Raw genomic sequence first — 25191 nt, 5'->3', positions numbered from 1 at the left:
TTTTAGGACACATCCAGATTTCAGATATGTAATACATGAGGAAATATCAGGTTTAAAATTGATGAAATTCCGTATCAATGATTAGGGGACAACAGATAGAGAAAAACAAGAGTCTGTGCCTTAATTTCTTGCTTATTTTAATATCAATATCACTAATCCCCCAGAAGGCAATTATTCATAACTGTTCATATTGCCATTTACAAATAACAAATTTAACAAAGTATGTGTTGAAGGACTGAGAATATAATAATGAGTAAAACCAACATATACCCTGACCTTGAGGGCGTTCGTATAATGATGATATACTGACAGTAAATTTATTAAAACAAAACTAATGGTTATGAATAAAAGTAGAATCAAAACAACTGGTTGGATTTGTGGTCTAACAAATATCATGTTAATGTGAAACAGAGCATAGAGAGTAGCTTTATTCATTTATTGATCAATGTTTGAACGTGTAACTTCTACATTGCTCATTTCTGAAAATTATAAGATAGTTTATAAAATTAAACACACTTGGAATGAACATTTTAAGAGACGAATAACCAAATAAAAATGACAGAAAGAGATCTTGCCAGGTCCTGGGAAGGAGAAGCATGAGGGTTGTGGTGTGGACTTACCTGGGTTCTCTTCACCTAGTGTGAGGACTGTATCTCAATGCAGAAAACGCTCCAATTGCTCAAAACAAAGTATGCCTCCCTTGATGAGAAACAAATTCTTACAATCTCAAGGGATTCTTCAAAAGGGAGCCAGCTCCCAAATAACTACTTTTTGTCATGGGAAAGCAACATAATCCTTGGGAGTTTACTACTGGGTGAATTGAAATATTTTAAAGATAGAACCTATTTTCCTTCTATTTCCTCATCATGCTCCCATCTGTCACCACACTTCATGGTTCTCATTTAGGAAACTAAATGTCTTACACATTTGCTTACATTTTATATTTGCTTAACTTTTAAGAATAAGGTTATATGAAAAAAATGACCTTCAAATTTTACACACCTGGAGCCAAGGAAGGAAAATCTGACATTAAGATCTCTTTAAAAATAGTAGAACCATTTAGAGGAAGGTAATATAACACAGGAGTGATATGAATACAGATTTTGTATCCAGAAAGACCCGAGACACAAATATTGGCATTCCTATTCACTAGTTCTGTGGTTGAAGGGAACTATTTAATTTTAACATCAGGTATAATATCTCATAGAGGTCAAATGAGATAAATAAAATAAATGATTTTGAAGTATTTGTCATGGTAGCAGGTTGATGATAATAACAAGATCAAAAGCGACATTCGGTTGTGCTTACTATGTGCCAGATACTCACTAAACATGTATTATTTCATTCAATTAGTATAAAAATCCTATGAGATAAATATTATTGGTACCTTCATTTTACAGATGAAGAACCTGAGATAGAGAGTTAACAGATACTCTGTAAAGAGTACTCTGCTAGATGCTTGGGGTCTCACAATACCTAAGATTCAGAAATTTGAAATCCTACTGCAGAGTGAAGATAAGTCATACATAATTAGAACTGAGGTTCCCCAGGAGAGTGATGTGCATACTTATTTATTTATAACACCTTTATTGGAGTATATATTTTTTACAATGGTGTGTTAGTTTCTGCTTTACAACAAAGTGAATCAGCTATATATACATATATCCTCACATCACGTCCCTCTTGTGTCTCTCTCCCTCCCTCCGTATTCCACCCCTCTAGGGGTTCACAAAGCACTGAGCTGATCTCCCTGTGCTATGTGGCTGCTTCCCACCAGCTATCTATTTTACTTTTGGTACAGTATATATGTCCATGCCACTCTTTCACTTCATCCCAGCTTACAGTTCCCCCTCCCCATGTCCATAAGTCCATTCTCTATGCCTGTATCTTTATTCCTGTCCTGACCCTAGGTTCTTCAGAGCTATTTTTTTTTTAGATTCCTTATATAAATGTTAGCATACAGTATTTTTCTCTTTATGACTTACTTCACTCTGTATGACAGTCTCTAGGTCCATCCACCTCACTACAAATAACTCAATTTTGTTTCTTTTTATGGCTGAGTAATATTCCATTGTATATATGTGCCACATCTTCTTTATCCATTCATCTGTTGATGGACACTTAGGTTGCTTCCATGTCCTGGCTATTGTAAATAGAGCTGCAATGAACATTTTGGTACATGACTCTTTTTGAATTATGGTTTTCTCAGGGTATAAGCCCAGTAGTGGGATGGTTGGGTCGTATGGTAGTTCTACTTTTAGCTTTTTGAGGAACCTCCATACTGTTCTCCACAGTGGCTGTATCAATTTACATTCCCACCAACAGTGCAAGAGGGTTCCCTTTTCTCCACACCCTCTCCAGCATTTATTGTTTGTAGATTTTTGATGATGGCCATTCTGACTGGTGTGAGGTGACAGCTCATTGTAGTTTTGATTTGCATTTCTCTAATGATTAGTGATGTTGAGCATCCTTTTATGTGTTTGTTGGCAATCTGTATATCTTCTTTGGAGAAATGTCTATTTAGGTCTTCTGCCCATTTTTGGATTGGGTTGTTTTTTTTTTTTTTGATATTGAGCTGCATGAGCTGCTTGTAAATTTTGGAGATAAATCCTTTGTCAGTTGCTTCCTTTGCACAATACCTAGGAATAAACCTACCTAAGGAGACAAAAGACCTGTATGCAGAAAACTATAAGACACTGATGAAAGAAATTAAAGATGATACAAACAGATGAAGAGATATACCATGTTCTTGGATTGGAAGAATCAACATTGTGAAAATGGCTATACTACCCAAAGCAATCTACAGATTCAATGCAATCCCTATCAAACTATCAATAGCATTTTTTCACAGAACTAGAACAAAAAAATTCACAATTTGTATGGAAACACAGAAGACCCCAAATAGCCAAAGTAATCTTGAGAAAGAAAAAGAGAGCTGGAGGAATCAGGCTCCTGGACTTCAGACTATACTACAAAGATACAGTAATCAAGATAGTATGGTACTGGCACAAACACAGAAATATAGATCAATGGAACGGGATAGAAAGCCCAGTGATAAACCCACACACATATGGTCACCTCATTTTTGAGAAAGGAGGCAAGAATATACAGTGGAGAAAAGACAGCCTCTTCAATAAGTGGTGCTGGGGAAACTGGACAGCTACATGTAAAAGAATGAAATTAGAATACTCCCTGACACCATACACAAAAATAAACTCAAAATGGATTAAAGACCTAAATGTAAGGTCAGACACTATAAAACTCTTAGAGGAAAACATAGGCAGAACACTCTATGACATAAATCACAGCAAGATCCCTTTTGACCCACCTCCTAGAGCAATGGAAATAAAAACAAAAACAAACAAATGGGACCTAATGAAACTTAAAGGCTTCTGCACAGCAAAGGAAACCATAAATAAGAGGAAAAGACAACCCTCAGAATGGGAGAAAATATTTGCAAATGATGTGCATATTTAAAATAATGTTTTACTGCCCTTTGTTTCCCCGCCACCTATCATGATACGCCTAGTAGAGAGTCAATTAATACTTATTGAATTGATCTAAACTGGCCTTTATTACAGGCCAATTTCTTTTGTGGAAGATTCTAAGGTAGCATCTGAAGAGAAAGCATCCCCATCTGGAGGCAAGGAAAATAAACCGCTAAATTGCATTTCTCCTTCCAACCCCATACTTCACACTGGCCAAGCCACTCTAATGAAAACAGGCTAAGCAAGCCCATCTATCAGCCAGGCAGCCGTTGTCCTCCAAAGGCAGATGAATCTTAGAACTGAGGTTTCAGGTGCTATGCGGTGATGGAAGAAATGACTGTCAAACCTGCAACAATGAGATTACTCAGCTAATAGTTCAGAGCCCGCTGAATGTGACATTTAAACTGTTCTCCAGCAATCTCACACTCTGTTCAGGCATGCCACATGTAAGTTCCTAATTAATACTAGAGAACCCCATTGTCTTCTAAGTAGGATTCAGGGAGTGCTATATGATTGTGTGTTCTGCCTCCTCACTCTTCCCCCTTTTAATGCTTGACCCAAGAGCACCAGACAGATCAAAGAAGCAACAACGTTGAAAATATGCCAGGTCTAATGGAGAATTTGTACCCTCTTAGCATTTCTATAACTTTAATAGGCTTCCTTTATGAGAAAATAACACATTAGATTTTAATCATGGCAGGTTTGCCAAACACTTGAACTGTGATAATATAATAACCTCTTAACAACTTGATTAGGAAATGTGTCCTGTTGCTACAAAAATACACGTGCTTGAGCCTGATAGTGCAGTGCTGTGCTGGGCCAACTTGTCCTGTCTCATGAGAGCCTCATGTGCCCATCTTTGCAAATATATTCAGTAGCTTCAGGTTGGTAGCCTGAAATCAGCAATGATGGGTGTGTTTACACCACGAAATTGGCAAACTCAACACATTGGGGTGTTTTCTTTTCTGGAAAAATTGTGCACATTTATCTCTATCATTGTTGCTGGTAGAAGAAAGGTACACAGTCTCTCCATTAAGACGATCTAAGAGTGTATCTTGTTGAGCACAAACAACACCTCTAGAGGGTCATGAGGGAAAAGTCCCGGCCCCAAAATAGCTACCTCACAGCCTGGGTGCAGAAGTCCTGGATGAGGTCACCTTTCCATTCTCTTCACAATACACTGGTGTGTGTGTGTGGGGGGTCACACCACTGAGCTGGTGATTCCAAAAAGGAAGGAAAGCCTATACTAACCTTGATGTTTCATATCAGAGATTTATTATTCACAGGTGGCTACTTTTAAAGCAGATGTGGGAAACCTTTGATAAAAGACATCACTATAGTAAAAACATAAAAACCAAAATTTTTTTTAAAGAACATAGTAAGAAATAAGATAGAAGGGAGCAACAGAAACAGAAAACCTAAGCTAAGGAAAAGCCATCAAAGTGGAAGACACTTAACTCTGAGATTCCTAGAATCAAGGGATAAAGGAGAGATAGGAAAGAGCCCTTTATATTTGAGATATGATCTTCAGCAAAAGCAAAATTTCCTTCAACTCTAATAGACATTTTCCAAATGAGGCACGGAGTAGCATAACACATGGTATAATCACCAAACTGTAGATGTTCAGATAATTATATTATCAAGTATATGCTAAAAATTTAATATACAACATGAAGATCTGATAGTGCTTTTATTATTTTGTTCATGTTTTTTACTGTTGCCAGGCTAGCTTTAGACTAGTCTCCATTGTCCTTCTCAGCTTAAAGCCATTGGGAGCTATGCTCTAGAGCTGATTAAAAAAGGAAGTGGTAGGAAGCGGGGAAAGACAAGTTGGGAGGCCAAAAAGGAAGGGAGGCTTCGTGGAGGTTCTTACAGGGATTCTTTCATCCGGTTAGAAAGAAAAACATCTGAAGTGTAAATACTCTCTGTGCAGTCCAGTCTCCCAGCTCTGCCCTTTCTCAGTTTACACTGGTCAGCACAGATTAAGGATGAGCAATTGTTTGCAAAGATGAAAGGTCCTTAAAGCAGGAAGGTATTCATCTGGCCACAGGATAGAATCATTGATTCCTAGAGTTAGACTGGAACTTAGAGATAATTTTGTGTGCTCTCCTGCTGAAAAAAGAGTCCTTTCCACCATACCACTGCCAGGTCATCATGCAAGCCTGATTTCTAGGGACAGGGAATTCCTGCTTCCCAAAGTAGTACTTTCTGGGGGTAGTTCTAGCTGTCAGAAGTTGTGGTCTTATAATGATCCCAAATATACCTTCCTGTTAATTATGCACAGTGGTTCTGCTTCTGCACACCAATATGGAGTTTCCCACATGACAGCCCTAAGTATAAGAAGGTAAATTCCTGTTCTCCAACCTTTAATCTACTCTTCTCCTGGCTAAAAATACCTATTTCCATCCATCAGTCAATGATTTCCAAAGAGACTCTGGGAAGAATTGAACCATGGATTCCAGCGGCAAAATATTTACATATTTCTACATATTATAAAATATTTACTGGCATTTGACAATTAGCCTAATATTCTAACTAATTTGTGGTAACTAGCACTAGTTTACTTGATAATGCAGTTTTAGGATGCCAGGGTATTAAACTATACCAACTTTTGGAGCTATATTAAACCTAATTTAGCCTTTCTTTGTTGTTCTGGAAGGTATAATAAGGTCCCAGAAGGCATCAGGTCACCCTTCATGGCTACATTTTTTATTGCAACACAGCTATATGAAAGTGCTAGTGAAGTGAATGTTGTAGCTAACAAAATAAAAGAAAAATTCTTTTAGCAATATCAAGGGGTTATTTGGTAGTTTTTTGTTTTGTTTTGTTTTACATTTCAATTGTCTTCTATTACATCACTGACTCTAGTTCCATTTTTCCTTTTTTGACTTTAATCAACACTTATAAGCTTTTATCCAAGACACAAAATCCATAGCATCAGCAAAGCAAAAGACAGAGTAAACTGCACCCAAGGAACACAGAAAATCCTTACTCTCATTTCATTGTCCCTCTTGTCAAAATAGCATTTATCAAGCAATTGTTTTAAATTAAAGAAAAAAAGTAGAAAATGTTGGAAAAGTATGACACCACATAGAAAGAAATATAAAATAGAGCTGTTGATGAACCAACTCACACATTTTCCTTTTTAGTCTACATGGTAAGGCAATTACTAGGTGTCATCATGTTATATTTACTTCCTTTGTTTTATCTGGAGCCAAGAATAAGATGGAGAGATAGATCTGAACAAAACTTGATGTCCTCCTGGACTTTGTAAATGCATGGTCAGCTTATTTTCCCTTTTAGTTTTTCACTGTTTGCTCTTTCCTTAGCCCATTCTCAACAACTAAAAGGATTTGCCAGACATTTCAACAAATAACTGTAAGAACTTCCCTGTGTCAGGAATTCCCAGTAAGCCTCCAAACCACAGAAAGACCCTTTGGCAACCATGCCTCACTGTAGCGTTTTAAAAGAGCCTCACTTAAGGCCAGCAAACATCTCCCTTAGCAATGCAAACCAGTCACTGCCGCCAGCTCTAAGAGCAAAAGAACTGACCTTCAGAGGAGAGATGTGTGACTGCAAGACGTATCCATGGACATTTTCTATTTGAGACAGGTTCTTTTCCGATACATGCACAAGTTCAGGGCCTCTCACTTCGTGGGTCAGTCGAGGTAAGGAATGATCATGTGGAGTGTCCTCATCTTGATAGCGATACTTCTAGGAAAAAAAGACAAGAAAGAGAAAAGCATTAGCGTTTGCAAAGGGTACAATTCTGAACGTCACATTCTCATTTCATTGACAGGACACAGTGTGTACCTATTGCTGACATCACCAAACAGGCTTTGCTGCAGTCTCTTTTGGGGGTCACCATTAACCAAGTCAAGTGGAAGCAATACTGAACCAATCATCAATACCAACCAATGCTTGTTTTTGCTTGATAATGCACTATCTCTGTTTATAAAATACAGAAGGGTGATAACAAATAAGACTGAGACTGTTTACCTAAGTAGGTGAGGAGGTAACCCTCCAAATGACCAGAGTAGCTAAATATGTGCTAAAAATTCTAGGTCAAGGATGGAAAAGAAAAAGTACTGAGAGAGAAGACAGAATTCTGATACAATCATTCAGGAAACCTAATTTTGATTCAGATTATGTCTAAGCCTTAAGTTCTCTAGGAAATAAGGGAAAATTTTTGCTACCTGAATTTTTTGTATTGGCTTTAAAGGAAGACAATCCTTTCTTACTTTCATATCCAAGGAAGAGGAGTGTTGATTTGGGTTAGTTGGACTCCAGGACAAAAGATCACAATTTCCAAAGATGGAGTTTTCTTTTAAAGGACTTAAAAATCAAGGCAAAGGGTCTGGCTATATTATATTGATATGATTCCCTGAGGGGAAAGAGATAATAGTTCCTTCTCTCTTGGTCCCTTTTCCTCTTTGTCGTCTTCCTTCTATATGCCTATAATAGTAAGAGCATCCTCTGGCAAAGGCCGTGCTTTGAGTCTTCCAAGCAGACCTAAGGAAGCTGGCAGAGAAGGAAAAGGGTCAGGACAAGGCATGGTCAGTGGGAGAGTAGACATGGCCATGGGCCAACCTCCGTCTTCAGCGTTGGCCTGGGTTTCCCTCTTTTCTGTCTCTCTTTGCTTCTCACCCCTTTTCCTTCAGACCTGTCCCATTAGAGTCTCATTATTTCAAGGCTACTGGTCTACTTGGGAAAGAAAAAAGGGAATACTCTATATCCTACCCCCAACCCAGCTAATAAAATGTTAGTTTGCCTTGCTTTGTCTTTGTTCCCTTTGAATGGCACAGGGATATTAGGGGCAATGGTCCAAACACTGTCATAACACTACCTCGGGCTTACCTGTGATGTCTAACCTCATCCCACTGCCCATTTATTATCATCACCAACAGTTATTTTTATCACATCAGGTTACTAACAACACATCTTCTTAACAAAATCATGCCTATGTTTCTTTCATTTTTAGGTGAAAAATATGACTTCTTGGACATCGGTTCTCTGACTCATAAACTGACAGTAACAAGAAGAACCACCCAGGGTTGGTAATTCAATCTGATGTCCATTCTTACTCAGAAGTTGATTATCATTACTTGTATTTTCCAGGGAGGCTTTCTACAATGTTCCAAGCTTAATATTAGTTTCAAAACAAAAATTTCAGCTAAAAATATCTTGACTGAAGTTTGCAAAGACGCTCATCTATTTCTTTCACTACAGTTCCTCTTATCTATGATGCTCCATTTTACTTACGAGAAAACTAACATTTAGAGAGGTTAAGAGACTTGTCTAGGGTCCCCTAACTAGTGGTCCTTAGAGCTGGGATGCTGTCCAGATAATTTGAATCTGAATCCTCTTTCTACTCTCATCATCCCCTCCTCTACTCACATAAGGCGATGAAGCCCAAGCCTGATAACAGAATCAGCAGCTTGGTATAAAACACTTCATGGAGAACACACAACAACCTTCATGGAGGTCAGAACATTTCCGTGAAGTACAAAATACCATACTTTCATTTTCCTAACTCTATGAATAATTTGGGAAGGTAATCTGCCTCAGAAACATGAATCCAGTTTAACATTCATACTTGATCCGTTATGTGTTGTTCACTGGAAGTGGACTAATGTCATACATATGCCCATTTTAGTGTCTCTGGCTTTCAGCCCATCTGCCCTCCACATCTCCTCCCCCTCTTGAATTTTCTCTCAGGGAGGCACTACCATCTATGCAATCACCCGAGCCAGATAAGTAGGAGTCAGTGAGACTCCATCCTCTCTTTCACCACCCCCTACCATCTGTCAATTTACTAAATCACTGAGTCTGCCTAATTTATATCTTAAATAGTTCTTGAGTCTACCCCATCCTCATCCCCCACCACCTCCACTAACCACTGCCCACGTTCAGGTTTTCAGCTCTCAGCTGGACCACAGCAACAGCCTCTGGACTGGTTAGACTGCTGCTGAGATTGCCCCTTTCCCATCCATCCTGTATGACATGCCAGGGAGCTGGCGTTCTGGATCTCAAACTGACAGAGTCCTTCTCTTCAAAACCCTTCAGTGGCTCCCACTGCCCACGTGACAAACCTTCAGCTTCCTTATCCTGCCATAAGCCACCTCCCAACACCACTACATGAGCTGAGTCCCCACTACTTCTAAACTCTTTTATCTCACCACTCTTACCTCAGGGTTATGGAATAAATATAAACCTATAAACCTATTTATATAAATATAAATATATATATTTATATAAATATAAATATATATATTTATATAAATATATATATTTATATAAATATAAATATATATATTTATATAAATATATATATTTATATAAATATATATATTTTTATAAATATAAATATATACCTCAGGGTTATGGAATAAATATAAAGATTTTTTTTAAATGTTAAATATGTATAACATAAAATTTACCATCTGAACCATTTTTAAGTGTACAGTTCAGTAATATTAAGTATATTCACACTGATGTGTAACCAATCGTCAGAATCTTTTCACCTTGCAAAACTGAAACTCTATATACCCATTAAACAACTGCCCATTTTTCCCCTTCTCCAGCCCCTGGTAACCACCATTCTACTTTCTATTTCTATGAATTTGACTATTCTAGATACCTTATGTCACTGGAATCATACAGTATTTGCTTCTCACGACTGGCTTGTTTCATAATGCCTTCAAGGTTCCTCCATATTGTAGCATGTGACAGGATTTCCTTCTTTTTAAGGCTGAATAATATCCCATTTTATGTATATACCATATTTTGCTTATTCATTCATCTGTAGATGGGCAGTTGATGGCTTCTACCTCTTGGCTATTGTACATAATGCTGCTATGAACATGTACGTACAAAAATGTCTTTGGAACTATGCTTTCAATTCTTTAGGATCGATACCCAGAAGTGGAATTGCTAGATCATATGGTAATTCCATTTTTAGTTTTTTGAGGAATTCTTTTAAGTTTTTTAAAATTTAACATATGTAAAGCCATATTCATGTCACTCATAACAGTCAGGAAGTGCTTGTGTTCTAAAACATAAAGACCCAAGAGCACCAAAAGTAAAATTTTGCAAAGTTAAAATGATTACGGAAGCTCCTCAAAGATTCCCGCAGTAGGATTCAGCTGGTTTAGAGAAAGATTTCATTCATTAAAAATAGACATCTCGGCTTCCCTGGTGGCGCAGTGGTTGAGAGTCTGCCTGCCGATGCAGGGGACACGGGTTCGTGCCCTGGTCCGGGAAGATCCCACATGCCGCAGAGCGGCTGGGTCCGTGAGCCATGGCCGCTGAGCCTGTGCATCCGGAGCCTGTGCTCCGCAACGGGAGAGGCCACAGCAGTGAGAGGCCTGCGTACCGCAAAATAAATATTTAAAATAAATAAATAAAATAAAATAAAAAAAATAGACATCTCACTGAATTGTTTGCAGAAATAACTATCAGGACACAGATAATAAACTTACATGGTATCTCAAAGAACTTACATAAATTACTTATTTTCATAAAATTATAACCCATTTTGAAGACTGATAGAGGCTTCAATTAGACTCTAAAATCAACCTTGATGCTCAATTAATGCTTTATTAGTAAAAATTGTTCATTTTAACATACATTGGTCCTCTGGCCTCAATTCTGACATTACCTTTTCTGGGAAGCTTTCATGAACTGCAAATCTGAGGTTTGTGGGTGTTCCCATACTCCCTATATACTCCCCAAATCACAACTTTTATCATGCTATATGATTGTGTATATTTTGAGTTTTTACAGTGAACTATAAGGTTTTGTGAGAACTGGGGTCATTTGGTCTTGTTTATCCTTGTACCTCCAGTCCTTAGCCAAGTGCCTGGCACATATGCTCAATAACTATTCATTGAATAAAGTTATGAGTGACAGTTGAACAAATGGATGAAATGGGTATAACTTGCTCAAGCTACAAAGTTATCTTGGCTGCTGGATGCAACCTCTTTCATTGCGTGAAACATGAACTCAGGTTTAAGCAAAAGAAAACAACCGCATCATTGGCTTGACACAATCTTAAAGGTCACCAGATTCTTAAGTATTATATATCTCTCACCACATCTTTCCTTTCAGTAATATATGCTAAGAATACCAACTGAATATGAACCAGTTCTTGACCTTAAGAAGACCATAAATTATTAAGTGAGTATACATATGGGCAGGTAAGTCACAATGCATAGTGGTAATGACTAAGCATAAACTGAGTTTTGTGGGAGCAGAAATGGGTCATCACCAACTCTGTCTGAGGCTTTCAAGTTTGCAATAGGATCTAGAAAGATAACAGAAGGAGGTAAGGGAAATTCTAAGCAAAGACAACAATATATGCAGAGGAGATAAGTAATAAGAGGGGATGATGTTCTGAGGGAATAGGGAGGTCTTGAAGTAGATTGTAGCAGATGCTATTGCCCCCGCCCCAATCCACGGAAATCCCTTCTATGCATTTAAGGCCCACATCTGCATACTTCACAGTAAGATTGTCCTTGCGTGATTAAAGCCTCCTCACTTAGATGTGTCTGGGAGTTATACTAGAAACCCCAAATCCCACCCCTCAAACTGAAACAAAATGCCCTGCAAATTACCCTCCAAAGCACCTGATAGCATCAGTCTGAAGCTAGACCGCCCCTGGGCCTACATTCTTGCAGAACTCCTTGGTGCTTTCCTTACTCCTTTAAGGGCCTTTCTTGGGAACTGCCTTCCAGAAATCATATATACACTACTACCCATTTTAGGTCTGCTTCTGGTGAACTGATGTTTAAGAATGGGATGCGAGGTGGAGCATGGCAGGAGACAAGGCTGAAAAGCAGACTGCTATCTATTGTAGGCAATAGGGCCCATCCAAGAGACCTAAAGAGTACTCTTCCTGGTAAAAGCCAGGTATTCCTCCTCCTTTATTTTTGCAGTTTTCTCCAAGAGATGACTAAGCAAAAGACGACAAGAACCAGTGAGAAGTACCATATTTAACTGAAACATGAGCCTCCAGAGGAATCACCCTGATGTGGTTTAGTAAAATCTCTCTGCTTGGATTCAATTTCGGCTGGACCAAAAATGATTTTTTTGGTAATACTAAGACTACTATTAATATTAACACTATTAACAGAAATACTAATCCTAACACTAATAGTAATATTAAAACCAATAATAATAGCAGTTAATGTGCCAGGAACTATGCTAAATGCTTTATACACATCATCACACCTGTGAGATAGGTGTTCTCATCATCCTCTCCTGAGGCTTGGTTAGTTAGGCAGGTTTCTCCAAGCTTACATACCTGGTGAGTGGCAAACCAGGATTCAAACACAAGTTTGACTCTAGAGCTAGAGCACTTAAATATTCTTCTAAACTAATCAGGACTCAAAGATCTTAAGAGACTAACTTTATCTTCAGGAAACATAATTCTTAGGAAATCTTCAAGAGTCATCTAACAAGGGAGATTAAACAACTCCACAGAGTTGTTTATAAATACCCTGATTTAAGAATCAGCTCTAATTTTCTGGGCAATTCTGAGTCCTCTCTCATTTCCAGGGCTTGTCTCTTAGGTACTGATGCCATACTGGGCATCTTTGAGGGTTTCTGCATTGCCTGTAAAAGGAGGGCCATTGAGGAAGGCCTCTGTTTTGAAACCTGTGTCTTCTTCTTTTCCTCTCCTCAGCCTGGTCCTTTGGAGGGGACTCTGGAGCAACAGAACTTTTGTAAACAGATTATATCTTCTCTCCCGGCTCTAAGAGGAGTGAGGCAGAAGTGCTCAGGACAGGGAAGACTGGTTATTATTCACGTCCCCTGTCACAGATCATTTTGTCCCTGACTTTGGAATCCTATCCCTTTTCCCCCTTCTGAAGTTTAGCCTCTACCCCTGGGGCTCCTTCATCAGGCAAACATTTTCAGGTCCTTGATAATCAGATTGGTGTCATCACCTCTTGGAAGCATTCTCTGACTGCTAAGGTTAAAAGGATGTCCTTTCTTTACGCTCCCAGAGTGTTCTGCATGGATTCCCGTTATTGAATAGCAACAACTCTCTACCACAATGATCTGTGTGCCCATCTCTCCTACTAGCCCATGAGAGCCTCTGAGCAGAGATGGAGTCATATTCACCTCAATCTCCAGTGCCCCATAGTAAGATACATAGTAAGAGACCAACGAATGTGACTTTAACTGAACTAAACTTAAATCATTTGAGCAATAAATTTGACCAAAAAGCCCTCCCAGCTGAACCTGCAAGTAATCATACCGGTACTCCTTTTCTACCACAGGACCTCCATGTGGATGGCCAAAGACTGGGAAATTCAACCAGATTCTGCTCACCACATTCTGTTGATGCCTGTATGAATCAGAACCGTCCTAAGTTACCCAGGATTCAAACGCAGGCGCCTACATGCATCTGATCCACCATTGGATGTTCTGCACAGTCCGGAAGATGGTGCTGCACCATGGGCACAGTGTAGACCAGCTGAGGGAGAAGTCACAAATCTTTCAAGGCCTCATAAATAAAAATCTGAATCTATCTCTGCTTCTGCATAAAAAGTGCTCTGCTTCCCCCTTGCAGCAGGAGTTGGCACTGTTCTGATGAGACAGAGAAACAAATCAAACTCTGAGAACCGGAATATGTTTGGTGCTCTTGAAGAGTAAGTAATATTATAATGCCTAACAGTTAGTGGATGTTGTCCGCTTTTCTAACAGTGTTATAGAAAATATCCCATTTAAGACTTACAGCAACACTATACAGCAGGTACAAAATTAAGGAAGGATTACAGTTTCTTCCACAAAGCCTGACATTGAGGAAATGCTCAAAACCTCTTAGTTCCTCGGCTTCTGTTACTATAGCAACAAATAGCATTTTCTGCGTCAAGTCTTATCTCCCCCTCTGGAATCTAAGTTCTTTGAGGCCAGGAGTCCCTGCCATCTCTCTCTGTCTCCCGCAGAGTGTCAGGTCAGAACAATGGCCACAGAGAGTGTGTCCAATGGAGCCGGCTGACAATGCTGCCGCTGGAAGGAAGTCTCTCAGTTTTAAAAATGTGCTTTGGCAGAAGAGAAGCACAGACTTTAGGAGAAGCATGAAGTCACTTAGAAAGTTGAAAATAAATAACAGACTTGCAAAGAGTGATGATCCCTAAGAAAGAAGTGAATGCAGCTCAGAAAACAGGAAAAACCCAAAGAGGCCGGAAAGCAGTCTTGAAAAATGAATTACATGGAAATGAAGGGTTTTCACTTCCTCTCAAGACTGTATACGTTTAACTTTCAAAACAGGCTATTCTCATCCAGGCCCTGCCAGCCACCATCTTATTTTGAGGAAAATATTTTGTTTAAATACTTCGCTATTCCTTTACCGGAATTTTATTTACCAGAGACTCGGGCAGTATGTAGCCAGCCAGTTCTCTTTTCCAGCTGCTTCCTTTTTGCATGATGTCTTAGCCTATCTGTGACCTGTGACCCACCTCCACTGCCACACCTACGGCATCCTCTCTCTAACCCACTGCCTCCCTTTCTGGAGGGAAAACATGGATAAAAGAAACAAGAGAAGATAAAAGAATGGTTAATGCAGTGATCAGATGAGTATTTATATTCATTTCTTTGATTTGAAATAAATTCTCTGTTATTTTGGCTAGCGCAGGGTTCTCTTTCCCCTTTCCATCCTTTTTGTCCACTATCCCAATCTATTCCTCCAGAACAGTAGCAGGCACGTTGCAAATCTGGAGGAGAGGGCTTTAGAGAGGAGGAAAATGGGAGGAGGAAGGGCCAGACAGAAATACCTAATTTCCCCCTTTACTTCCTCAAGGAACCCTCCTGGCTTCTCAGATTAGGGGATTCTCCTCCCCGTATCTCACTGCTCCCTGCCTCTCAGGATTTCAGGGTACCGTGTGTTCATTTTTCATAAAACTCGTCGCATTTTTATTTTACATTTATTTCTGTGATCATTTGCTTAATGTCTGCCTCCCCCACTAAATTGAAACCTCTGCCGGGGTCTGGGATCCTGCCTGCTTGGTTCACTACTGACCTCTAGTGCCTGCTACATGGCAGGTTCTCAACATTCATTGAACAAATAGTAGCCTGTGGCCAAACTTCTCTCCAAAATCCACTACTCAAAACAGTTAATAAAAGTGTGTCAAAGCTCACTGCTGGCTGATTGCACACAGATCTTCCCCAAGTGAAGTTATCCTTAAAAAAAAAAAAAAAAAAGACCCACAATCGGCAATACAGCTGGCCCAAAGGACATTTGAAATAGGAATTTTTCGAAGAGGCAGCAGGATGTAAGTAACAGGACAGATGTGAGGGATGAAAAGCACTCCCAGGTGCTCCATTTGAATTTTTTTCAAACAAAACTCACAAATGAAAGGAAATACTTTCCCACTTTTTGCCACAAAGAACAGGACAAGCCAGGATGTTAATTAAATTACAAATCAGCTCTCTGCTTGCAACTGACAGAGCTGTGTGTGCTTCCAAGCAATGTCAGATATTTTAAACCCTCTGTAAGTACCTACAATGAGGGAGCTGCCAGGAAGAATGCTTTCATGAATATTTAATGAATCTTAAGATCCTTTTTAAAGAACTGATGATTTAAATAATCATGAGGAGACTTTAGCTCAGTGCTGCCCTCCATCTGTTAACTGAAGCTGCAGAAAATGGAGCTTGGCAAGCTTGCCCTCCTAAAACTCAAGAGTGAGGCCCGAGACCCAGGGAAGGCCAGGCTCACCCAGGAGAGGTCACTGTAGGATTAGACAGCTGAAGGTCTCTGGAAAAGTCAGAATGGGACCACAGACCTATGATCTGGGAAAATAATGGGTGTGGAATTGTAAAATGAATTTGTATAAGATGTCACACATGCGGGTTGCTATTTACAACTTACAAAGCACTGTCAGAAACATTGTCTCAAGTAATTCTCTTAAGAATTGGAAAAAGAAGGTATTATCACTTTGATTTCCAAATGAGAAAACAGGATCAGAGAGTCTCCAAAGCGTTAAACAAATGGCAAAGCTGGGTTTCAAACCGACATAGCCAGCTGAGTCCAAAAGGCAGCCCAATACAGCGGAATGTGAATGAATTCTGGCATTAGAAATACGGGCTCAAATCTTGCATCATTTGTCAAGTTGCTGGTATCTCTGATCTTCAGGTGACTGAAGCTATAAACTGGGAATTACAGGATCAACCTCGTAGAAATATGAGCATTGGATGAGACACTGTATCACTAGCACATAGTAGCTGCTCGATCAACCCTAATGCTCTCCTTTCCGGAACTGTCAAGTTTTGCACTTTGCGGGTCTAGCATCACAAAAACTGGTGCCTAAGAGTGAACTCTTCAGACTGTTAGTGCTGTCTGTTAGACTTTAGAAATACAAAATATAACTAACTGAAGGAAAAAAATATAGTTTTATTTAATTTATTTTTTTGCTTTCCATTTCTTCAAAGCATACAATTACAACTTTTCACACTACTCTAACCTGTGCTCCAATCTCGCAGCTCTCCTGACCCCACGAAGGACGTTTCAACCTTCTTTTATGTCATCTTGAAAGCTTGAAAACCTTCCAGGCTTTCCTAAACCATCTCCACTCAACTCAGTCTGCTCTGACCATTCCAACTCCTATTTCTGCTCTCTCCTCTCACTTAACAAGAATTTATTACTAGTTATAAAATAAATAAGCCATGGGGATGTAGTGTACAGCAATGGTGACTGTAGCTAATAAAACCGTTTTTTTTTGTTTTTTTTTTTTTTGGTACGCGGGTCTCTCACTGCTGCGGCCCCTCCCGTTGCGGAGCACAGGCTCCGGACGCGCAGGCTCAGCGGCCATGGCTCAGGGGCCTAGCTGCTCCGCGGCATGTGGGATCTTTCCGGACCGGGGCACGAACCCGCGTCCCCTGCATCGGCAGGCGGACTCCCAACCACTGCGCCACTAGGGAAGCCCAATAACACTGTTTTTTAAAAAAAGAATTTCTTGAGCACCTACTATGTGCCAGATATTGTAAGTGCTAGGGATGCAACAGTGAACAAGAAAGACAAATCCCCTCCCTATGCTTTGTTCTTGATGTCTTCTCTTCCTCTAATAACCTTCCCAACTGTCTCTCACCTGGCTATTGCTCAATCTTAAAATTTAGCTCATGTATGATTTCTTCAGAGATGCTTTCCCTGGACACACAGGTTTGGCTGTGCCTTTTTCCTGTGCTCACATAACTGATACCCTGAGAATCCCTCTTTTCTGGAAAAAAAGCATGTATGCATCTGCTTTTCTCATGGGAGCATAAAGACTTCTTCATTCATTATTGTAACATCGGCAGCAAATATTCTGCCTGGGACCCTGAGGTGCCTAAGAAATGTTTCTGAACTGAACTCCACCCTGTGGAGATGTAAATTCCTAGGACTCTTGTGTATTCCACCACGCCTAGCACATTCTAAAAATAGCATGTACTCAAGAAACCTGTCTGGAGGCTATAGGAGATCTGATTATGGAACATCACCCTGTCAGATTTTGAGTAATAAAATGAGAAACTGGTTCACTGTGTCGCACAGGTAGTGAAGTGGGGTAGGTTTCAGTTAAACTGAATTGTTCAAGTTTTGGGTGTGAGACACGTGGGAAGGAGTGTTGGCTGGTGGCTTTCTGGAGCAAGGAGATGAGAGGAGGAAAAATTATAATATGCAAGACAGGAACTGAGGGACCTCTCTCTTCTCCCCTAGTCTGCCAGCATTGCGTTAGAGCAACTAAGGAAGCACAACACATCAATGAGGCCACCCCAAGTAATTTTACCTGAGACGCTCTAAACCCCAGGCCAGCAGCTTGGCACAAAGACGAGTGTACCAACCTTGATAAGCACAGTAGAATATATTAAAGTGTATGCAAGGCAGGGAAGAACTCTGGAAGCATGCACGCTACGCTGACAGTGGTTGTCTCTGGGTAATCATTAATTTCATTCTTTGAGCTACATGTCTTACTTCGAGAATAAAAACAATGAACAAAACAGAATATGTAAGAGATGATCAAGTATTTGCTTTGTTGTAATGGAGAAGGTCCAGTGGACTTCCAGCTTTATGGTGAGGGAAAATTCTCCAGCCCTGGAAACGGTTTATACAGATTTGGTTGAGCTAACTTTGGCTGAAGGATGCCAGGATGACTGGCAGCTGACAAATGAAGTAGGAGGAGCTGGGAAGGAAGAAAGCTTGAAGTCAAATTGCTTTGTTCCCAAGAAACCAAAGCAATGATTTGGGAACAAACTCAACAATTAGTGTGTCCATTTGAATCACAACTTCAAATACTGTCTGAGTAATGCTCCAGGGATAATTGCCACTGGATTCAAGCCGTGGCAGTAAGATCCTGTGGGCTGTCACTGTCTGACTCAATCCACCAGCTGTGCCACAGCTGCAGCATCTGTGAGAGTCATTCACTGCTGTGTTCCGCTGAGGGTGCCTGGTGCCCAGAAAAGATGAAATGTTTATTTCAGCAGAATGCTTAGTCAAGTGACGCCAACTCTCTGCACCTCAGTTTCCTGCGTTTAAATTCTGTTCCTGTCACTAATCGGCAATGCGGCTTCAGGCAAATGTGGAAGCTCTCTGAAACTCAGATTCCTCATTTGTAAAATGGGGCTAATAATACTCATAACAGTGTTGCTATGCGAAATTGATGAGATAATATGCATAAATGTCTTGGCATAGGGCCTGACTCCTGACTGATGCTCAGGAAATCTAAGCCTCTTCCTATTTCTGTATGTGTCACATGCTCATCATTTCAAGTATCGTCAGAAGGGTCACAACACACACACACAGACACACACACACGCACACACACGCATGTACCTATTCAATTCAACCTTACCACTTTATAGGGAACTGGTTTCCTCCATGCTTTCGCAAGCATCCCAGCAGCATTATAGATGAGCACGAATCCCCTGAGGGAGGCCGACTGAATTGCAAAGGCCTTGCCTCCCATGCTCCAAGATTCAGCTTCTCTTCTGTATGTGAGGACATCTTACCCTTTCAATGTTTCCACCTGGGGCAAGGCTCCTGGCCTCCTCTGTCCATGAGTATCATCTCCATCCAGCAGGCAGAGAGAAAACAGTCTCAGACACAGGTGCTGAACGTGCTACCACTGCCCACTCTCACTCCCCTTCTGACCTATTTGAGGTTCTGGACCTTAGAACCTGCTGTGGAATTGGCACCTGCCCAACGCTTCCATCCATATCTGACTTCCCGAGACTAGTTCACTTGCCCACCTGAAACTAGAACTTCTTCTGGATTCTTTCAGGCCGGCCGTGTGCCTGCTCCTGGGTTTTCCTGGACAGCCTGTCTGCACGTGCTTCCTCTTTGACACCAGAGAGAGTAAAATCCCTTCCTAATAAGACGCATCATCACCCATTCACTCAACAAACTATTTATCAAGCACCTTATAAACTAATCACTAAATTCTAAGTGCTGGGAATACAGTAGTAAAAAAATATATGACCTCTTAAATTTTAGTTACATTAAGTAATATAGCACTTTTCCTGAATTCTCTCTTTTCTTTTTGCCCCTCATCATGCTTCCTTTACCCAAAAGCAAGCATGAACAGGTGTGTTCTCCATGGAAAGATGCCAGGTGGTCTAAGTGGGCAACCAGTCCAAATTGTCTCTGGTGGTGGCCCAAGTGGGATTGATCCATCCAGCTGTTCTTATCCAGCTGCCTTTGTCCCCAAGCCCCTCATGACAAGCTGCTCTTAGTGACACTGGAACATGGAACAGGTGAAAGATCAAAGACAAAAGGTGTGGCCTTGACTCTGGCCTCTTTGGCAGTGGGTTCCAGTCAAAGAGGATTATTTGGCAACCAGATACTGTCATAAAAATATTAATATTTCCTCAAATAAAGTTGTTTCATAATCCATGCTTGGTTATGGTGGTTTAATCTCCAAATAAGATATGCTTCCCTTGGGAAGTCATTTCTATACTTAATCTAGGTTATTTAAATATACAATTGAATACACAATTGTAGAATGTTGTTTTGTGCTTATTACAACCTTAAGATGTAAGCCCCAAATCAAGAAAACCTAGAAAGTTTTCTCATTTGCTTGTCCTGATGCCCTACTGAGAACTGACAGTACCACCTTTCAGATGACTGGCTACAAGATAGCATGTGTATATATTGATGCTTTACAGGTATTTATTTATTTAATCCTTACAACAAACTTATATTAGTTACTCTTTTATTTCCCTCATTTTACAGATGAGAAATTAGAGGCAGAGAGAAATTAGGTATTAAGTAACTAGTTCATACAACTAGCAGAGAACTCTGACTCAAGTATTTCTTTTTTTTTTTTTTTTGCGGTACGCGGGCCTCTCACTGTTGTGGCCTCGCCCGTTGCGGATCACAGGCTCCGGATGCGCAGGCTCAGCGGCCATGGCTCACGGGCCTAGCCGCTCCGTGGCATGTGGGATCCTCCCAGACCAGGGCACGAACCCAGTCCCCTGTATCGGCAGGCAGACACTCAACCGCTGCGCCACCAGGGAAGCCCTCAAGTATTTCTTCTGTGTATGGTAGATACTTTGGTTCTTTGCTTTAAAAGTCAAGGTCTGGGGAATTCCCTGGCGGTCTAGTGGTTAAGACTCTACACTTTCACTGCCGAGGGCCCGGGTTCGATTCCTGGTGGGGGAAGTAATAGCCCACAAACAGTGCAGCACGGCCAAAAAAAAAAAATTTTTTTAATTAAAAAAAAAGTCAAGGTCTGGAAGTTTCCCTTTATCCTTGCGGAGACATAGAATACCATTGAGAGAAAGTATAAATAGAAATAACCTAGTTGATGATACTGCCATTTCTGTGGTCGCCCAAATACAAAACTCCACAGATGAAGATAATCCTTCAGCTTCTTTTCTTCACATGACTTCCAGAGTAAGATCAATGTAATTCAGTTGGCAGAACATGACACTTGATATGAAGGTCAAGGCCAAAATGAATCTGATGAAGGTAGTGATGCTATATTTGTAGCCATCTCAGGACCCCTCTAGCGTGTAGGAGGGATTTAGTCATTTTACCAAGTGAACAAGTCTAATACAGGTTAAATGCATTCTACTTCAGCAGGGAGTCTTGTTCTTTTCTCTTTTTTCATTTCCGTTGCCCTTTGCCCCATCAGGCCCTGTTTCCTCTCCCTAGAATATTGCACTTGCCTCCTACTTCTCTTTCCAAGCGTATTCTTACCACTTCCCTACCCTTCCTTTCCCTACCTCTCCATCTTTGCCCACTCCATCCCCCACAGTCTACCATTCCACCATTCTGAATTCTTTGTGACTTGAAGGTAGCAGATGGACTTGAAGTAACTGTTATCTATTCTGCCTGGGGTATTAGATATTGTGTCAGAGTCTCCCACCAAAAATGACCTCATTGTTTTTAACAAACCTGAGCATTGGCCTAACTCCAGGTTAGACATTCTTCTTCCTGACTCATCTTTCTGATTTGGGTCATAGCAGCAATCCTAAATGGCCAAAGCACACAAGGGCAGAGGGGAGAGCCCAACCCCTCAGCTTATACAGGGGGAATTGCTACATTCTTAGAAAATAATTATTTTGTATTTTGATAAAAATCATATTGAAAATTCATTCTGAAGTCTTTCATGAATACACAATAATTTGTATCAGCCATACAAGCTATAAAGAATATAAACTCCCTTGTATCTATCACTCAGCTTTAAGAAGTGGAGTATTTTCAACACAGTGGAAGCTGCTGGGTACCCATCCCCAGTTGTATCTATCTCCCTCTCCTCAAAAGTCACGGTTAAATTCTGTGTTCACAATTCCCTGATTTTCTCAGTGGTTTCACTACATAGATATGCGTCTGTGAAAGTTAATTTTACGTGTCAACTTGGCTAAACTATAGTACCCCATTATTTAATCTAGGTGTTGCTCTAAAGGAATTTTGTAACTATGGTTAACATTTACAATAAATTGATTCTAAGGAAAAGAGATAAACCTCAACCTAGGTGGGCCTGGTCTAATCAGTTGAAGGGATTTACGAGCAAAACAGATTTCTGAGAAGAAGAAATCTCATTTGTGGACTGTTGCTGCAGCTCCTGCCTGAGAATTTCCATCCTGTCAGTCTGCCCTATGGATTTCAGACTAGTCATCCCCCACAATCACATGAGCCAATTCCCTAAAAAAATTCTTGAATACACACATACACACACAGACACACACCACACACACACACACACACACACACACACACACACACACACACACACACACACTGGTTTTGTTTCTGTGGTAGGACCTTGACTAATATGGAATCCCTAAAAAATGTGTAGATTTTGTCTTTTTTGAAACTTTAAATAAGCAGTTTCATATTGCAGCTTTTTCTGCAATACTATGAAATTCATTCATGTTGGTATATATAGGTCTAGTTCATTTCCTTTAAATTTTGTACAGTATGTCATTGTATGAGACACCACATGCACCATTTTCTTGCTAAAGTGCACTCAGACTATTTTTTTTTTCCTTTCTGGAATAATAACACAATTATAACAACATGGCTATAACATTCATGTATACTTTTTTGGTATACATATGTAAGAATCTCATTAGGGCATATGGCTAGGAGGAGAATTTCTGGATAGAGTATATGCATCTTCAGTTTTCCTAGATAACTAAATTGTTCCAAAATGGTTGTATCTATCATCAGAAATATACCAATTTGCACCCTGCCATTAGTATGTAACAGCTACGATTATTCTGTGTTCTCAGTAAAACCTGAAATTATCAATAAAAACACTTCTAACAAGGACAGATATCAGACCTATTCGGAAACTGAATCAACAGGGTTTAAGGAGGCATTATATATGAGAGTGAAAGAGAAAAGGAGTCAAGGATCATTTTCAGATTTTTGGCTTTTGTAATAACTAATATTTTCTCTGAGTTTCTTTCTTTTTTTTTTTTCCTTCCTCTTTATCTCAAGTGCTTGTGATAAACTTGAACATACACTTGTTTAGTTCGCTAACTGGTTTGGGGTTGGTCTATGTCTTAGATTAAACGTCCCCTATGTGCAGGATCTTCCTTCAGCCACAAGGTGGCAAGCTAAGCATCTTCAAATTTAAAGCACAATGCTGAGATCTGAGTGAACTTGACTCAGAAAGTTTATAAAGCAAGAATTCTTTCCTCAGTAGATTCTTTATGGATATACTACATATGATTCTTGCATATTGTAATGTTTTCGTATTCACCACTTTCTTTCTTCTATAAAGGAGTGATCAGAAGTCTTTTTTACTATTTTTTTTTTTTTAATTTAACTCTGAACCTGTTGCTGCTCTGCTAACATCCGTATTTGATTCCCTTTAATTACAGCGTGCATTGTAGACTCCTTGACTGACATGTAAGACCTTCTATAACCTGTCTGGAACTTGCGTTCTCACTTCCCTTACTCCAAACGCACTCCACACTATTTTCTCTGTCTCTGCACATTCCAGCCTCAGGGCATGACCTAGCTACACCAGATTCCTCCTAGATCTGTACCATGCTGTTCACACTTCCATGGCATGGTGAGGGCTGTTGACTTTGACTACTCTCCTATTTCTTTTCCACCTATTCAACTGAAACTCAAATATGAGTCTCAGTTGCAACACCACCTTCTGGAGGGGTCAAGGTCTCCTCCAGCAGTGATCCATCACTCCTCTAAGCCCCTTAAAACGTTTTTCTATATGACCATTACAGCTGTCTTGCTGTGTTCTGACATTTTTACCTTTTTGTCTACCGCTCCCCAAATGTTTGTTACTTACCAACAGGGAGACAATGATAGATTTTTCTCTGACTCTGTTCTAGGGCCTTACACTATGTCTACCTAGCTGATAGGTCTCAATGAATGTTGAGTAGCTTGCTGAATGAACATTGTATGAAGGTGAATATTGTAATTTTGAGTGATTTATATTTTCCATCAGTATGTCTAGTACTTAACACAGTGTTTACATTGTTAGAACTTCTACCTATTATTATTTTTCTTTTATTAAACTAAAATGATTTAAAAGTAAACAAACACTGAGCTGGTGTGAACAAGATGCTGCTTCTGCCCATCAGGAGCTATGCCAGGAGGACTAGGGGAGATGGCATAGCTCAGAAAGCAGAGACCCAGGCAATGAGTACACATGTGAATCAGTTTTGAATACTGATATAGTAAAGTAGTTCACTTAATAAATGTGATTAAATTATTGGGTTTAGCCACTGGCATGAGAAGTTGCCATTAATTCAGTTGACATGTCAAATATTTTTCTCAGCAAACATATTATTGATTTTCCACAAAGGTTACAATTTAACAAACACATAATATTGATTTTCTTAAGGGTCTCAGTCCAGAGCTGCTGTAAGGATCTCAGCGGAACTGTAATTCCTTCTAATTAAAAGCTTCAACAGGCAAATATGTACCATAAGGCACTAGGTACCATATGCTGCACTGCAATCCAAACCTAACTTCATCTCTTTGGTCCTGTGAATATAAACTCTTTCCTGATCAATGATATTTTGCATTTAATCTTCTTGTGTTTAGACCTAGAAGATTTCCTCTCTGTATTAACTTATACTAGAATTTTTATTCAATTTTAATTGAAAATTAATTATATCGACGGTGATGGAACACTGACTGAATAGAAGGAAATAGGCTGTGCCCTAACGTATTGCTTGTGACACACTGACACACTCCTATTTATTTTTAGCTATTATTTTGATAAAGGCCTACTCTGTGCCAGAT

At 39.9% G+C, this 25191-nt stretch overlaps 1 protein-coding gene across 1 annotated transcript in view; it reads right to left on the bottom strand.

Moving 5' to 3' along the window:
* The window catches only part of DLG2 (discs large MAGUK scaffold protein 2), a 2041254-nt gene that overhangs the window by 1022067 nt on the left and 993996 nt on the right, over positions 1 to 25191 (bottom strand). Inside the window, exon 5 of the mRNA XM_073808350.1 lies at positions 7041 to 7202. Within this exon, the coding sequence (XP_073664451.1) occupies positions 7041 to 7202 (162 nt within the window). The remainder of the gene's footprint in view (positions 1 to 7040; positions 7203 to 25191) is intronic.

The sequence above is a fragment of the Tursiops truncatus genome, chromosome 8 (assembly GCF_011762595.2).
Source record: "Tursiops truncatus isolate mTurTru1 chromosome 8, mTurTru1.mat.Y, whole genome shotgun sequence".
Taxonomy (NCBI): Eukaryota; Metazoa; Chordata; class Mammalia; order Artiodactyla; family Delphinidae; genus Tursiops; species Tursiops truncatus.
The sequence above is the reverse complement of the archived record's forward strand: the minus strand, read 5'-3'. Positions and strand labels throughout refer to the sequence as shown.